The sequence below is a fragment of the Pleurodeles waltl genome, chromosome 12, assembly GCF_031143425.1.
Source record: "Pleurodeles waltl isolate 20211129_DDA chromosome 12, aPleWal1.hap1.20221129, whole genome shotgun sequence".
Lineage (NCBI taxonomy): Eukaryota > Metazoa > Chordata > Amphibia > Caudata > Salamandridae > Pleurodeles > Pleurodeles waltl.
This window is the reverse complement of record NC_090451.1, coordinates 640,210,574-640,227,259: the sequence shown is the minus strand read 5'-3', so window position 1 is coordinate 640,227,259 and position 16,686 is coordinate 640,210,574. Positions and strand designations below refer to the sequence as shown.

The following is a 16,686-nucleotide window of genomic DNA, read 5'->3' as shown; positions in this document are numbered from 1 at the left end:
TCTGTCTTCCTAATCTCACAGCTAGGTGGTCACCACTTCGGGGTGTGGTACTGGGGTAGGAGGGGCTCATGTCCAGGAGATTGTTGTGAGGAGTCCCAAGAACTGGTCCGGAAAGACGTGCAGGGATTTCCACTCAAACACCGAAGGTTTCCTTTTCACATGTAAGATACTGCAGTGGATCACAAATCTTGCTTACTTATGAATTGTCCACATTGTGCCTCCAGGGTTAACTGCAGGCATGTACAAAGCGTCCTGATTTCGGTTGAGGATTTCCTACAGTCAGCATGCATCTTGTTTTCATTTTAGATTAAGACCATGTGCTTTGCGTGATTTCTCTTCACAAACCTTTTGCTAGCAAATGTTTGTTTTTCTTATGATGATCTATACTTGGTATTTTCATTTTGAATAGGGAATACTATACAGATTCGAATTTGGGCATGTAACTTGACCACTGTTTTTCCTCGTTGCAGTTGGTTTGGCTGGTGCGAGAGTTGGTCAAGGGTGGCGTCCTCGGGGCAGATGGCGTGTGTATGACTTTTATGAAGCAGATTGCAGGTGAGATTGAGCATCATGAGACCTAAATATTGGTATGTGACCTACTTTGAGCATAAATAGTGTCAAGAACCACGAGTACATGATTGAAGTTGCTTGTCCAACTTGTCCTATGTTTAAAGGTAGCATAGATATTTTTTTTTGTATTTGGTATTTATCAACACAAGTATGAAACAAGAGGCTTAGCATCACCCAAGAACTAAATAATTCATACAGAGAAGCCCCTTATGTTCATAGGTCCTCCCTGGTGAATACACCAGCCTGTTTATAGATTACTGACCTAAAGCATATGCGTTGGAGAATGGACGCCTGCTGAATCTGGCAAAATTCCAAATCTGACAAGTCAAACTTGTAAATTATCTCTCAATTTTTTTAAGTGTGTTTGGATTGGCTTTGACTCACTAGGATGAAATATCAGGATCTCTCAGGTGTAATCCCTGTTTAGCTAAGTAACTAAAATTATGTGAGCCTTGGAAAATCTTTAGCTCTTCCTGTCTTTCAGTTGCTTTTGCTGCTAAAAATGGAATGCCTATGAACTGAAGAGTATTGTAGTCTATTCCGACTTATAATGGGTACAGATAGGCTCAATATACGTGTTAAAACATGTATTCTCCCCTTTGCACGAGTAGAAGACAATGGTGTTGAAATATGACAGCAGTTTCCACTTTGGATGAGGATTTTTAGTAAAAATGTAATAAGTCACCCTAATTGAAGTCATGTTTAATTGAATCCTTTTCCATTAACTTTTTTCCACTTATGGTATACTTAACCTGTTGCCAGCCTTGAACCTTACCGAGTGCTCTGTGAGACTACATGTTTACAATTAAAGTTACTGAAGTTATTTGGTAGCCATCCTCGTACGACTCTCCATGTCATCTGTTAATTAATTTAGAAAACTGACTCCCCTTCCCTGTTACTATCACTTTGTATTGACCTAAGAGAGTTCAGACGATAACACAAAAATGAGTGGAGGGTTCACATTCCAAAACATAACATTTGCTTAACATAAGTGCAGAGGATTTTTCTGTTTTATATGTGAATATTAGGAAAATTACATCAACCAATTCTGATACAGACTTCTAGCAGCAGATTCCTCACCTTTTGAGTATTTCCCCAGGCATCAGACTGGATCCGGAAACTTTTCAGTCGTACCACTTCGTGCCAGAATGCTCTGCCTTGGGGCCGCACACTGATGCTGTTCTGCTCCAGAAATAACGCATATCTGGAGCACCTTGTTTCTGTGAGACATTTACCTTGATTTGTCATCTGAATGTTTACAGTGTGCAAGAGATCTCAACTCATAAAACAACAGGTTTCAAGCCCTCTTAGTCTTAAACGGAGGTTTTAAACAGATGTCTGATTGTTCCCCATCAGGTGTGCCTGTGGTATGTCATGATTCCAAGGCCTGTAGAAACTGCGCATCGATTAATTGAAGGCAGTTGGGTGACACAAGGCGAAACTCTGTTGCCAAGCATAAGACAACTCTACGACTTGATCATTGTAAGTCCCTCTCAAGGTCCAGAATTTGCTCTTGGTCCCATTTCTGTTGACAGAGTTGTCTCAGCTGCTCCAGACATCGGTCTTCATCGTGCTCCAAGTCCTCCACTAAGTGTAAGAAAAACAACAAGTCAAAGCAGGTTTTCACACCCTCGTACCACTCTCATTCACCTGAACAGGCATGGGGGCAGTGCCACTGTTCTTGCTCCCAAAGTATGTTAACTTCTGAGCTGTTCCTAAAGCTGGTTCCAGCCCAACCCACGTTTCTGGTGCCTTCAGCCAGATCGAAGAGTTCTATGCAGCCGTGCTCTGCCTCTTTGGATACCTGCTTGAGTACCTCTGGCACGCCTTTGCACCTGAAAGATTCCGATAGGGCTTCCACCTGGGATACCCCAGAGAGTTTGCCCTGGGTGACAGCTGGCGCCTCCACGCTTACCATGCCTCCGGCTCTCTTGTTGGACTCTGCTGTCAGCGCCACAACCCAGACCAACCCGCACATGTCAACTCAGATGACGACTTCACCACCTGCAGAAGTGCTCCCAAATGTCCTCTTTGACGCCGTTCCCCAATCTCAGACAACATTGAAACCAAATCCACCCAAATCGCTGCTTCCCCATGCTTGACTTGCAAATAGCCTAAGCAGCATTCTTTCCTTTCCCTTTTTCGGACTCACTCTGATAATGATTATGACCTGGGTAATGAGTTTGCTCAGCCCCACCAGAAGGACAGTTGGTCTGAGGACTTGCAGGAGGCTAATGGCCTCAATAGCTCCCTGGAAATGGCTGTTTTTCTCCTCCTCCAATAGCCACAGAAGAGTCTGATTCCTATGCTATGGTGATGGGGAGGGCTGCCAAAGTACTTGACCTCCGGCTCCCTGCCTTGGAGATTAAAATCAGTGTCTTAACTAAGGTCCTTCAGCCGGACAAAAATCATCCTTGCCCCTCCTTCCCTTTAACAAGTCTCTGTCAGCTATGTTATTGGGGACATGGGCTAAACCTTCCTCTGGCCCCCCAGTCAGTAGACAATTTGCCAGGCATCATCACACTGCTCCATGTGACCCAGTTTTTCTCTCACTACACCCCTCATCAGAAAGCCTAGTGGTACAAGGTTCCACCATGCGCTCTAATCTAAACAAATTTCCCTCTAATCCCTCGGAAGGGAAATATAAGCAAGTGGAACATTCGTCAACCGTGTCTCTTCCTTCTACCTCCTCTGTGTTAATGCCAGCTGTTTGTTGGGACGATACTAGCCCTTTGCGATTCTTAGACAAAAATCCTTCCTGGTGTGCCGGAAGACCTTTTCCCTGAACTTTATCAGGCGATGAAAGATGGTTGTGATGCAGCCAAGTTAACTATTTGATGATTTGTTGTGGCTTGGACACCGCTGATTCTATCGGTGGGCCAAAGGCACTAGCGTTGTCATTCATCACCATGCATAGCTGTGATTGACTATGCTCTCAGGCAGTGTCCAGTCCCTCTTGATGGACATGCCCTCTGATGAGACTCACTTATTTGGGGAGAAAGCTGATTCCTCACTGGAGCGCTTTAAAGAGAGTATGGCTACTGCTTGCTTTCTGGGCCTTTCCACCCAGCTTTGGCAATCACAACAGTGGCACAGTTTGGTCAAGAAAAATTTAGGATGCTTGCACTGCACCAAGTTTGTTTCCACCTGCAAGAGGAGTGAACATGTGTGATAGGCTTCCAAAGCAAACACTCCCTCTTTTCCTGTTGGGTTATGGAACTTCCTCTAGTTCAAGGTAAACAAATAGCCCGTAACAAGTATGCAGTCCTCTTATATGACTTGACCTTTTGTAACTTTGTGACAGACTTTCTAAGGTATCCTTATTTCTCCCAGTCATACTTTGGCTGAGCTGCTTGCCAGAACTGCAGGTGTCAGTTCTAGTATGAAAGAATTGCTGCTTAGTCTTGATATACATTACCTTGTATACACTTGGGAATTGTTTTCAAAACAGAAATATTTTTTTTCGGGCTTTATAGGGGCACACACATTTGCTAAAAAGAGTTTCAAGGATTAGCTAACACTTGCCCGATAATACCATTTAAAATCTGGAAAGTCTATTCTCTATCTTTACTGCTGAAGTAATTTTGTAGGTCCTTTCTGCTTTTTGTCTTGACCCATATAATTAGGATCTCCTATCCATCAAAGATATGGGGGGGTGTTGCCAGCTCTTTAGAATTGCCCTAATATTTGCAAAAGTGTATCATGCTTAGCATCCCATACTTTGATTATAAGCTTATTAGATTTTTCACCCAGATGAATATCCTTTGTGGAAATTACCATGAGGAGGCTGATAATAAGAATATTTAGAAGTATTGTGAGATTTCTCAACATTAAGGTGATACCTGGAGAAACATCCAAATTCCCTGCCTTCTGTTCCATTTCAGGCATTCCTTTTGCGGGATTGCTATGTCCTCAGTGAGAATTGGAGGTCATGAGTGTGAGCTAGATGTTAAATGGTGCAATTTTAGCCGATGCACTGAAAGAATCAAAAGGCTCAATGTTATGATAAAAGCATTGGTGATAACTGTCATCCATGGTAGATCCATCCATTGATTAAAAAGGTTTTGTGTCAATTGTGGTTTATACATATTGCTTCTATTAGTCAGCTGTAGAGGGACTGAATTAATGCCGCAAAGTCGAATGTCAATTTGAATATCTGTGTGACAACACAATAAATGGATGATTTACTTCACCCAGTGCTTCATTAGCCTGTTGGAGTAATTACCAAAGAAGGCGGATTCTGCAGATGCGATGTCCATAATGATCAGTTCCATGTTGGTATGATCTGTAGTTCTATACCCTGGAAGGAAATAATATAGAAATGGGGATCTCTTGTGATGACTGAGAGTTATTTTGCTTCCACTTTTGCAAGGAAAATTAACCATTATCATAAAGCCTTATTTTCTGGCTTTTAATTCAAAATTACAAAGTTGGTTAATTTTAGGGTAGAGTCTGCGCTAGCACATGCGCCTCGCTTGCAAGAATCTGTTGTTAACTAAAAAGGGATCCCACCCTTTTTTTTTATTTTATTTTTTTACCATTTGTTGGCTTCCATGGCACTCTTTTTTAAAGCCTCATAATTCGTCACGGCAGGTCTAGCATCATTTCAGTTCCTTTTTTGTGGAGCAGGGACTAAGCACTGATTGATCCATCTAATCAGTGCCTGCCTACTGCTTACAACATGATCGCAGTACTATTTTGTTCTTTTTAACTTCTAGGACCCTGAAAACAGAAGGCGTGTGACTGGCAAAAATGTACCCAGCAAGACCAACCAAATTGCAAAGTTTATTTTCTGCAGTTAACGTTTTTCTTTAATTTTGCCAAGTCTTCTTTTCTCACTTTTCACTCATGTTTTGTTTTGTTTTTGCTCGTGTTCGCTGATGTCAAAAGATGACGATTATCTTGTTCTAAGTATTGCAGAACGACATTGTTTCTTTCTTATGTGCAATTTCCGAAATGATGCTTTAACACATAATCGTGCAGTACACCTCCAATCCACCCAACTCCAGTCTGCACAATGCTAGTCCACCCCACCTCACCTCACCCCACTCAGTCCAATCCACTAAACTCAATTCATTATACCCCAGACCAACCCAATCCACCCCACACCACTCACTCCAATCCACCACAGTCCAATCCTCTCACCCCTCTCCAGTCTGCCCCTCAAATCTGCCCCCTCCAATACAAAAGAATCTGCCCCTCCAATCCCAAACAATATTCCTCACTCCAGTCTGCACCGCTCCAATCTAAAACAATCTGCCCCACTCCAGTCCAAAGCAATCTGCCTCACTCCAGTACAAAACAATGTTCACCAATCTGCCCCACTCAGTCCAAAAGAATCTGCCTCACTTCAGTCTGTCCCAGTCCAAACAATGTGCCCCACCCCAATCTGCTCTATTCCAATCCCAAACAATCTGCCCCATTCTAATCTGTCCCACGACAATCCAAAAAACAATCTTCCCCACTCTAATATGCCTCACTCCAATCTAAAAAACAAACAAACAAAAAAAAGCCCACTCCAATCTGCCCCTCCCCATTCCAAAACAAAAAGACCCACTCCAATCCAAAATAATCTGTCCCACTCAATCAAAATAATCTTCCCATTCCAGTCGGCCCCACTCCAATCCAAATCAATTTGCTCTAATCAAAACAAAACGCCCAATTTGAATCCAAAACAATCCGCCCTACTCCAATCTGCCCCACCTACTCCAAAACAATCTGCCTCACTCCAGTATAAAACAATCTGTCCATCTCCAATCCAAAACTGTCCTCCCCCTCTCCAATCTAAAACAATATGCCCAATTCCAGTCTGCCCACTCTAATCCAGTCCACCCTCTCCAATCCACTCATTCCATTCCAATACAGTCCACCACACTCAAAGCCCACCCCACTTCAGTCCAGTCCACCTATTCCAATCCAATCCACCCCACATAATCCAATTCACCCCACTCCAGTTCATCCCACTCCTAAAATCCACCCCATCCAAAAAGACCATCCCACTTCAGTTCAATCCATCCCAATCAAATCTAATTCACTAAAATCCTGTTCACTCCTAGCTAGGCTACTCCACTCCACCCCAATCCAATCCACCCCACTCCAGAAATCCACCACACCACACTCCAATCCACCCCATCCCAGCTGAATCCAATACACCTGAATCCAATCCACCCCAATACACCTTACTCATTCTGGGCTACCTCACTCCAGTCCAGTCCACTCCACTCAATCCCACTCCAATCCACTGTACTCAAGTCCACCTGACTCAGTCCACCCCACTCCATCTAATCCACCACACAATCCAGTCCACCCCACTCCAATTCACCCAACCTTAACTCAATCCACCTCAATCGAACCTACCCAAATCCAGTCCACCCCACTCAATTTCACCACCAATCTTGTCCACCCCTCTTCAACCCCTCTCCACTCTAATCTACCCCACTCTACTGCGGTCCTATTCATCCCACCCCAGTTTAGCCCAACCCACTTCATCCATCCATTTCAATCCATCCCACTCTAATCTACTCCCTACTCAAGTTAAATCCACCCCACTCCAGTCCAATGAATCCAGTTCAATCCATCTCATTCCAGTTGTCTAATCCACCCCACTCAGTCCAGTATAATCCACCCCAGTCTCATCACTCCAATTCAGCACACCCACCCTACTCCAATCTAATCCACTCCAATCCGCCCGAGTTTAATCATTCTCACCCCACTCTACTCCAATCAACCACATTCTACTCCAATTCACCCCACTCCAACCTATTCCACCCTACTCCACTCTACGACACTGCCACTGAACTCTACTCAACTCTACGACACTCTACTCCCCCACTCCGACACTCCATGCCACTGACTTTTAGTCATGCTGAACAGCAGCCACACTGGTGTGTACTACATGGCAAAAACATATTGTCTAGCCAGTAGCTCCTGCGAGACCTATTTGGTTTACCAATGCTTGTTCATGTTGTTAGAATCTATTTATAAGAGAAGCTAATTTGAAAAACCTTAACAAAATAGCAAAAGTAAAGATAGCAGACTTATTATATATAGAGTTCAGTTGTGGCGCTGAGCGAGTTTCTAGATAATTGCAAGATTACTTTCTTGTTCTCTGGCCATTACCTAAAGGTTCAGCTGCGAAGGTTTTTCTGGGGCACATGCAGGCTTTCAGTTTCAAAGCTTTGCATCTATCGCAGATGCAAATTAAGAGCAATCTGCATATAGAGTGGAGATGAATTTCATGAATATTTGCTTAGCCTTCTCAGAGACTCTGTAGATCTTAGATTGTTTACCTTAATGAGAGGTATACTATTTCTAGTGACCTCCTTGATAAATAGAGCCATTATCCTGCAGAACATTGACTGTATTTGTAAATTAGAAGTTTTTGTATCTTCAGTTATTGCTCTTTTGTTCTGGAGTTTTTTTTAGTTATGAGCATTATGAGGGTACAGTAACACGGTTGTCTGACAGTCTAAGCTCTGCAGTTTCGGAGACAGGTGATTTACTAAGTTAGGCCTAAGTGTGAGCACTTTTGTGGCGTTGTGGTGAAATACAAAATTTTGTGTAAGCATCCTAAATTGCTGCTTTGAATTCTTCCCATAGTGTTACTCACCAGTTACACTCTTTAGTCTCGTATTTAGTATAGAGTGGTAGACCTTAAGTGGTATAACTTCGACTCGGTGTTGTGATCACAAATAGCAATTGTTAAAAAAATTTGGGGCCACGGGGTAATATTGTTTGAGATGGGAAAAATAAAGTATTCCTTCCTTGTGTATACCTGGAGTGGGGAGGAAGCCGGGCATGCTCATGTCTCCCAAGTGCCCATCCATGAAATAATAAGTAAGTTGATTTATGGCTGGCTTGTCTTTGCCTTGAAGAGCTAGGGGATCTACCCACCTTGAGTTCCAGTATCAGGGTAAAGCCAGCCCCCCCTATCAGTAGGTTCCTTAAACTGGTCTGTCCAATAGTTAATATATACCACATATCTAGATAATTAAAATTGGAAATTTAGAAATAACCAAGTGTAAACACTGCTTCAAGCAGTTGAAACCAGAGAAGGTCCCACTTACCTCTTACATCAAACAGTCGATTTTAGCACCTTAAAACAGTGCTTCCTAAACTTTTTACAGATCACAACCCAGTTTTTAGAATGACAATCGCTCGCGGCCCACCTCACTTTATTGGACAAGAGTCAGGAGGTTCTTTTAATGTTACTAAAGCATCATGTGATAGCACACTGTCATTTACAGACCGCACAGTTTCCATTGAAATGACCTCTAAATTTGCACAGATGTACAGTGTTGCTGACAAAACCATATCGCACAAATGATAATGTGTGGAAATCGTATTTCAGTGAATATGTATCATTTGTGCATCACAGAGTAAAGTGTACTGATTTGTGTTGATCCTAAAAGAATCTTTGTTTCCATCACACTTTGGAATTGCAAAAACAAATGCTTCATTTTTGCGTTTGTAACTGCTGAATGCGTACAGTTAATTTACAAGCTTTTATGTTGTTTGTGTTCAATACAAGACATTGTAGAGTCTTTCCTTTCACACTCTTTGAACTCCTGCAAAATTCTCACCTAATCACTCATATCTGTCTACTGACTAATTTAAGAATCCTTTGCTCGTGATTGGTTTCCGAAAGCACACCTCGCTGGACCCAAATGCAAGCACATATGGCGAGCTACTCTTTCCCTACTGGTGTCAAGACCGTTATCAATCCACACATCATTTTCAAGACGCATTTGCTTGTGGTGGCACTTAAGTTGACCATTTATAAATTAAACTAGACATTACAGGTAAATATATTTTATTGTGTTAGAATGGATTTCAATCGTGTCTACTAAGACAAAGATCGTTGCTTTCATTAGGCTTGTTCCTTTGAGATTATTGTCACAAATGAAAATCGCATCTCTGGAAATGTTTTGAGATCCTTAACCAGAGAGGATATTTTCTTATATTGGCGCATTCCAAGGTAACCATAATGGAGAACCAGAGTAACTGTTAAATGTTAACAAAGTGAAAATAATCGATTTGCTTTTGGTGGCTGCTCTGTCACGACTTACTCGATCTGCCATCGCTTAGTCGGTGCTCGGAAGAGGACGATGCTAGAGAGTTATAAAATGCATTTCAGCAGTGTCAGTGGTTTGTTGCTGTTTTACAGTTATATATACAGGGAGTGCAGAATTATTAGGCAAATGAGTATTTTGACCACATCATCCTCTTTATGCATGTTGTCTTACTCCAAGCTGTATAGGCTCGAAAGCCTACTACCAATTAAGCATATTAGGTGATGTGCATCTCTGTAATGAGAAGGGGTGTGGTCTAATGACATCAACACCCTATATCAGGTGTGCATAATTATTAGCCAACTTCCTTTCCTTTGGCAAAATGGGTCAAAAGAAGGACTTGACAGGCTCAGAAAAGTCAAAAATAGTGAGATATCTTGCAGAGGGATGCAGCACTCTTAAAATTGCAAAGCTTCTGAAGCGTGATCATCGAACAATCAAGCGTTTCATTCAAAATAGTCAACAGGGTCGCAAGAAGCGTGTGGAAAAACCAAGGCGCAAAATAACTGCCCATGAACTGAGAAAAGTCAAGCGTGCAGCTGCCACGATGCCACTTGCCACCAGTTTGGCCATATTTCAGAGCTGCAACATCACTGGAGTGCCCAAAAGCACAAGGTGTGCAATACTCAGAGACATGGCCAAGGTAAGAAAGGCTGAAAGACGACCACCACTGAACAAGACACACAAGCTGAAACGTCAAGACTGGGCCAAGAAATATCTCAAGACTGATTTTTCTAAGGTTTTATGGACTGATGAAATGAGAGTGAGTCTTGATGGGCCAGATGGATGGGCCCGTGGCTGGATTGGTAAAGGGCAGAGAGCTCCAGTCCGACTCAGACGCCAGCAAGGTGGAGGTGGAGTACTGGTTTGGGCTGGTATCATCAAAGATGAGCTTGTGGGGCCTTTTCGGGTTGAGGATGGAGTCAAGCTCAACTCCCAGTCCTACTGCCAGTTCCTGGAAGACACCTTCTTCAAGCAGTGGTACAGGAAGAAGTCTGCATCCTTCAAGAAAAACATGGTTTTCATGCAGGACAATGCTCCATCACACGCGTCCAAGTACTCCACAGCGTGGCTGGCAAAAAAGGGTATAAAAGAAGGAAATCTAATGACATGGCCTCCTTGTTCACCTGATCTGAACCCCATTGAGAACCTGTGGTCCATCATCAAATGTGAGATTTACAAGGAGGGAAAACAGTACACCTCTCTGAACAGTGTCTGGGAGGCTGTGGTTGCTGCTGCACGCAATGTTGATGGTGAACAGATCAAAACACTGACAGAATCCATGGATGGCAGGCTTTTGAGTGTCCTTGCAAAGAAAGGTGGCTATATTGGTCACTGATTTGTTTTTGTTTTGTTTTTGAATGTCAGAAATGTATATTTGTGAATGTTGAGATGTTATATTGGTTTCACTGGTAATAATAAATAATTGATATGGGTATATATTTTTTTTTGTTAAGTTGCCTAATAATTATGCACAGTAATAGTCACCTGCACACACAGATATCCCCCTAACATAGCTAAAACTAAAAACAAACTAAAAACTACTTCCAAAAATATTCAGCTTTGATATTAATGAGTTTTTTGGGTTCATTGAGAACATGGTTGTTGTTCAATAATAAAATTAATCCTCAAAAATACAACTTGCCTAATAATTCTGCACTCCCTGTGTATATATAGCTTGTAACAAAACCTTGCTGACTTGTGCTGTGACGTTAAAAGCCACCTTCATCTAGAATATTACTTAGTTTGCGCCTGAATTTTGGTTCAAAACTAGTTCAAACTTTTTTGTTTTATCGTAGTCCTTATAGGGAGAAAAACATAAGTCTGTTGACATTGAACGCAAGTGACGTCTGTTTAGGGTGATCGAAGCATAAATGGAAGGAAATTCCTTTGGGGAAACTTACGTTTTTTAAGTTGCAGTTCTTTGCATGCTTATTATTAATATATGGAATTATAGATGAGTAACACTGCATTACAGGGAGGTTTTTCACCAAGGGATTCTGAGTGATATCAAATAGATGACGATAGTGAAGCTTGAGTTGTTTGTGCTGTACTCAGAACCCAGTCTTTAAAAACATCCCTGTAATTCACTTTTTTACCCACCTGTAATTTTATGTTGTATATATTGTCTAGTAAGCTTTGCATAACACAACTTCCCACTAAGATTTAAAAAAAAAAGGAAAGAAAGAAATCTGGTTTCCGGCCACCCACCCCTATAACTCTCGACCTTCACTTTCCTCTCTTCCAGAAGCTGTGCTCCCTACTTTCCTGTGCTGCTCTGACAGACTCTGTGAGAGCCCTACCATAGCAGCCTGGAATTCCTTTATCATGCATCAACAGTGCATAGCCGCTTTTATGAACAATTGTTGCTACGTCATAGCAGTGAAATGTAGGCTTTAAAATCCAGTTATCCATGCTAGTGGCTGTCTGCCATACATAACATAGAATCATAGATGAGTAACAGTGCATTATGGGGATGTTTTTCACCGAAGGGTTCTCAGTGACATCAAATGAACAACAAGAACGAAGATCGCGTTGTCTATGATGTCACTCAGAAGAACCTCGAGTTGAAAAACATCTCCATAATTCACTTTTTTACCCTTTTATAATTTAAAGGTATGTACTGCCCCCAAAATCCTCTGCCCTTGCCTTCAAATACTGCTAAAGGGCAGATGGGAGAGCAATACATAACGTGCCCTTGCCTCCCTGACGCAAATGTGAAAAATAAATATCTGCTATCCTTAACTGAAGTCCGCTACCTACCCTGCCTTCTTTTAACGAGTTAAGTAAACATTCACATTAAACCACCTAGATGTCAGGTTGCAGTTGTTGCTTTCCATCATGGACCAACTTTGTTACTAATAATACCTGTCATAGGTTAATACTTTTATTTACGAAAAATATTTCCTAATGAAAGCTCATCTTTAGAACGCAAGACTTTGTTTTTAAATAGAAAGCACACTTTTATCTCCAGAGCTGAAGCAGCACCGGCTTTCTAAAAGTCTTATCCCACAAAGAGGAAGTCAGGGCTGCTCCTCCAAATGAGCTGCCTTTTCCAGATCTTCCCGGGATTCCTGGTGGCCCAAGGTGTTCTTAGTAATATGTTTGCCTACTGTGTAGTTTGAGGTATGTGCTGGCAATACTTGCCAATATTTTATGATTGGCAACTGGTCCCACTGAGGCCGGAATAGGCAAAGGACAGATATCCGTGTAAAAGGATGATTTCCTTTGTTTGTTCTTCGTTAAATCTGAAAAAAATGGATTAATTATGTGTATAGCTGAGATCCAGCAAACACTTAAAAAAAATATAATCTCATTAGAATTTTTTTTAAATAATAATTAATAGGTATACAGTGAAAGTTTAGACACCTACAAGGTTTAAACATGTTCCTACTGCTTCCACGTCCTCTACAAAGCATTCTCAGTCCACAAGGTGCCACACTCCAAGTTTCATTTAAGATTGGAGTGGGTCTGGGCCAGCCTCTCTCTGACTGTTGAGTAACCTCTCCAGGTTTGGTGCTGCTGAATCTGCTCCAGTGGCTGGCACCAGATACAGTTACTAGCACGGCAAAACAGCTACTTAGCTTTATATTCCGAACACAGTATCCTTAGTCTTCATGTCTTGGTTTTATGAGTGTCTAGTAACGCCAAGAAAGCTAATGACGTTGGTGCCTTATCTGGTCCCACCTTTTTGTAGACTCCATTTTTCTCTGTTCTGTTTTCCTTGTTCTCACTTTGTTACTATATTTCTCTTACTCTGTCACTCACCGTTCGCACCCCATCTGAGAGGAAGACCTCACCATCTTGATTTTTTAAAATATTTAACAGATGCAACCAGTCCTTAAAGTACCTGAAAAGTTATTGTAAAGCCCTAAATGTATTCCATGAAGAGGAGACCTGAGACCTACTTATACTTAAAGATTTAGTAATGAGGCGATTAACTGCACTTCGTTTACATGATTTTTATAATTGTTTTCCTACTTTTGTTCATGCTGATGGTTCACTGGTAGATATGTTTCCTAGCTTTTTGTCTCACTTTGTCCATCAACAAACACCTTTCTTCCTTGTCTGCTATTACTTTCTAGGTGGGGATGTAACGGCGAAGAATCTTTGGCTTGCAGAAAGCGTACTAGATATCCTGACTGAGCAAAAGTAAGTCTCCCTTCTGTGTAACTTGTGTTGTATACGTTTTATAAAGCACTGTTGTAATTTGGTATAATTCATGCTGTTCCTTGCTACATGTGTTCATCCTATCACTCACACTGCCTCATCCATCATACTGCCAAATGCTGCACCTAATAGCAGCACTCGGTGGACATCACACACGACATAGGAGCGCTTCCTACATAGGTTCAGAGCAAAGACAACACACAGCCACACACTCACAAGGTGTAGCTTGTTGCTACTCCTGATAAGCTCTTCAGCACGCCACATCAGGTTAGTAAGGGCTTCACAAATGTAATCATGCAATACAGCAATACAATCCATTTTCTAGATCCAGTCTATAATTTATTTGTCCCATGAGACACTTTGGCACAGTAACTTTGATAGTCTTGGTTTCTTAGCGTGGGTGTGCTCACCTGTGTGTTGGAGGGAGAATATATTCATTATATTAAATTGAAGAATTTTTCGTTGGTGCTATGAAGTTGAAACACCTTATGTAGGTTAGCATAGTAACTTTAGTTTTAATAACATGGTGTGTGTACCTATTGTGTAGGTTTACTTTAGGAGTCTTTTTGCTACTACCAGTTTAGAACATTTTAAATGAAGACACATCTGTGGTAATGTGGCACTTTCAGTGGCATGATTGTACTAATAGCACTTTTCAGTTGTGTTTTGGCCTTCATTGCACTTTTTTTAGACTAGTATTTTAGAATGACTATTGTAAGTTTCCCTGTGCTGTGAGTTAAGAGTGTTGTAGGCTTTTCAGGCTTAGGCCATGTTTAGCTGTGGGCTTACAACCTAGAGCAAATGTACCTCTAGATTAGGGAGAGTTTGCTCTGCCTTTGTAGATCCAATACCCAGATTTTTCACTCTGGTGCAGAGGACACAAAGCGCTTTTAAGTATCGTCTTTATTCTTCGGAATGGCCCCCGCCATGATGCAGAAAGTAAGATATCTCATTGAACTTTTCCCATTAACCTACTATTCGAGCCCCAAAGAAACAGGGCGAGTCAAGGAACCAACTTCTAACTCTCAATGTGTCATTCATAGGTTCTTACCAATCCTTTAAAAGAGCGACCAATTGGAGTTAATCAAACCATGGTGGCAGCATTTAAAGGTTATTTCATTATGATGTACACAGGCTCATCCTAGATGTTTTTCATCAGATTGTATATGCTGTATAAACAGGCAAACATATAGACCATCAGTTTTCAAAACCAAGACATTAATTGTACTTGCTTTGGGTTCAATTAAGGATTAAATTCCGAAATCCCCAGCATGTTTCTTAACGCATTGTGAAATCAGGGACCGGTGTGTTTACCTAATGTTCCTCAGGGTCTTTATTTAAAAAAGCATTCAAACGGGTGCCCTGTGTTTCGGATAGGAGAGCATGTGGGCGTCTTTCAAAAGTTATTGGATTTAATCATCACAGCCTTCTGAGCACTTCTGGAGTAAGTACTAATCAGGGAACTTCTAAAACTAGGACTAAACAGGGCCTGCTTCTTCAGCTGTATCGTTTCAAAGAGGCTTTCATTCAAGAAGCAAGATTTTAAGATTGAGTGGCGAATTAAGCTTACTAAAGGCCAACTTGTCAGATTGTGCAGCAAATATTGCAACCCTTCGCATGTTCTGCTAACCACTTCCTCTTTGCTGACTACCAAACGTTCAAATGTATTGTTTATATATTCTGTTTGTCTGAGAGGTTCAGTGCAGTTTCCAAAAGTACTACTTTCATTTCAGTAATCCAGAAGAAGATGACATGTATCTTCGATGGTTATGGGAGAACTTGTTCTGATTGGAATCAGAAGTTAGAAATGTCCATAATCTATTAAACTGTCTGTAGGAAGTTGGCTCTGTATATACTATTTCAAAGTAAGAAGTAGTATGCATAGAGTCCAAGGGTTCCCCTTAGAGGTAAGGTAGTGGCAAAAGTAGATAATTCTAATGCTCTATTTTGTGGTAGTGTGGTTGAGCAGTAGGCTTATCAGAGGGTAGTGTTAAGCATTTGTTGTACACAAACAGGCAATAAATGACGAACACACACTCAAAGACTTACTCCAGGCCAATAGGTTTTTATATCGAAAAATATATTTTCTTAGTTTATTTTAAGAACCACAGGTTCAAGATTTACAGTTAATACTTTAAGTGTAAGGTACTTCACTTAGATACTTTAGGAACTTTGAATGAAAGCAATATCACATACAGTCTTTGTAAAAATGGCAATAAGCTATTTTTAAAGTGGACACAGTGCAAAAATCAACAGTTCCTGGGGGAGGTAAGTAATTGTTAAGTTCACAGGTAAGTAAAACACTTACAAGTCTCAAGTTTGGGGCATAGGCAGCCCAGAGGGGCGGCCGGGTGCAGTGAGCAAAGCAGGTGTCGGGTTTCAGGTAGGAAACAATGGAGGAACCCGGGGGTCACTTTAGCGGTGCAGGCAGGCACAGGGGGGGGCTCCTTGGAGCAGCCACCACCTGGGCTAGGCAGAGGGTCGCCTGGGGGGTCACTCCTGCATTGAAGTTTGGTTCCTTCAGGTCCTGGGGGCTACGGGTCCAGTGTTGGTTCCAGGCGTCGGGTCCCTTGTTACAAGCAGTTGCGGTAAGGGGAAGCCTCTGAATTCTCTCTGCAGGCGTCGCTGTGGGGGGGTCATCTCTGGTTACTCACGGGCTCACTGTCGCCGGGGAGTCCTCCCTGTGGTGTTTGTTCTCTGGATCTCGAGCCGGGGCGTCTGGTGCAGAGTGTGAAGTCTCACGCTTCCGGCGGGAAACGTGCAGTCTTTGAAAGTTGCTTCTTTGTTGCAAAGGCGTAGCTGGTTTTGAACAGGGCCGCTGTTCACAGGAGTTTCTTGATCCTTTAGTCCAGGGCAGTCCTCTGAGGCTTCAGAG

General features: G+C 42.0%; 1 protein-coding gene across 1 annotated transcript in view; it reads left to right on the top strand.

Moving 5' to 3' along the window:
* INTS3 (integrator complex subunit 3) overlaps positions 1-16,686 on the top strand; it is a 383,756-nt gene that overhangs the window by 124,285 nt on the left and 242,785 nt on the right. The window contains exons 5-6 of the mRNA XM_069218194.1: positions 471-555; positions 13,727-13,793. Coding sequence (XP_069074295.1) covers positions 471-555; positions 13,727-13,793 — 152 coding nt within the window. The remainder of the gene's footprint in view (positions 1-470; positions 556-13,726; positions 13,794-16,686) is intronic.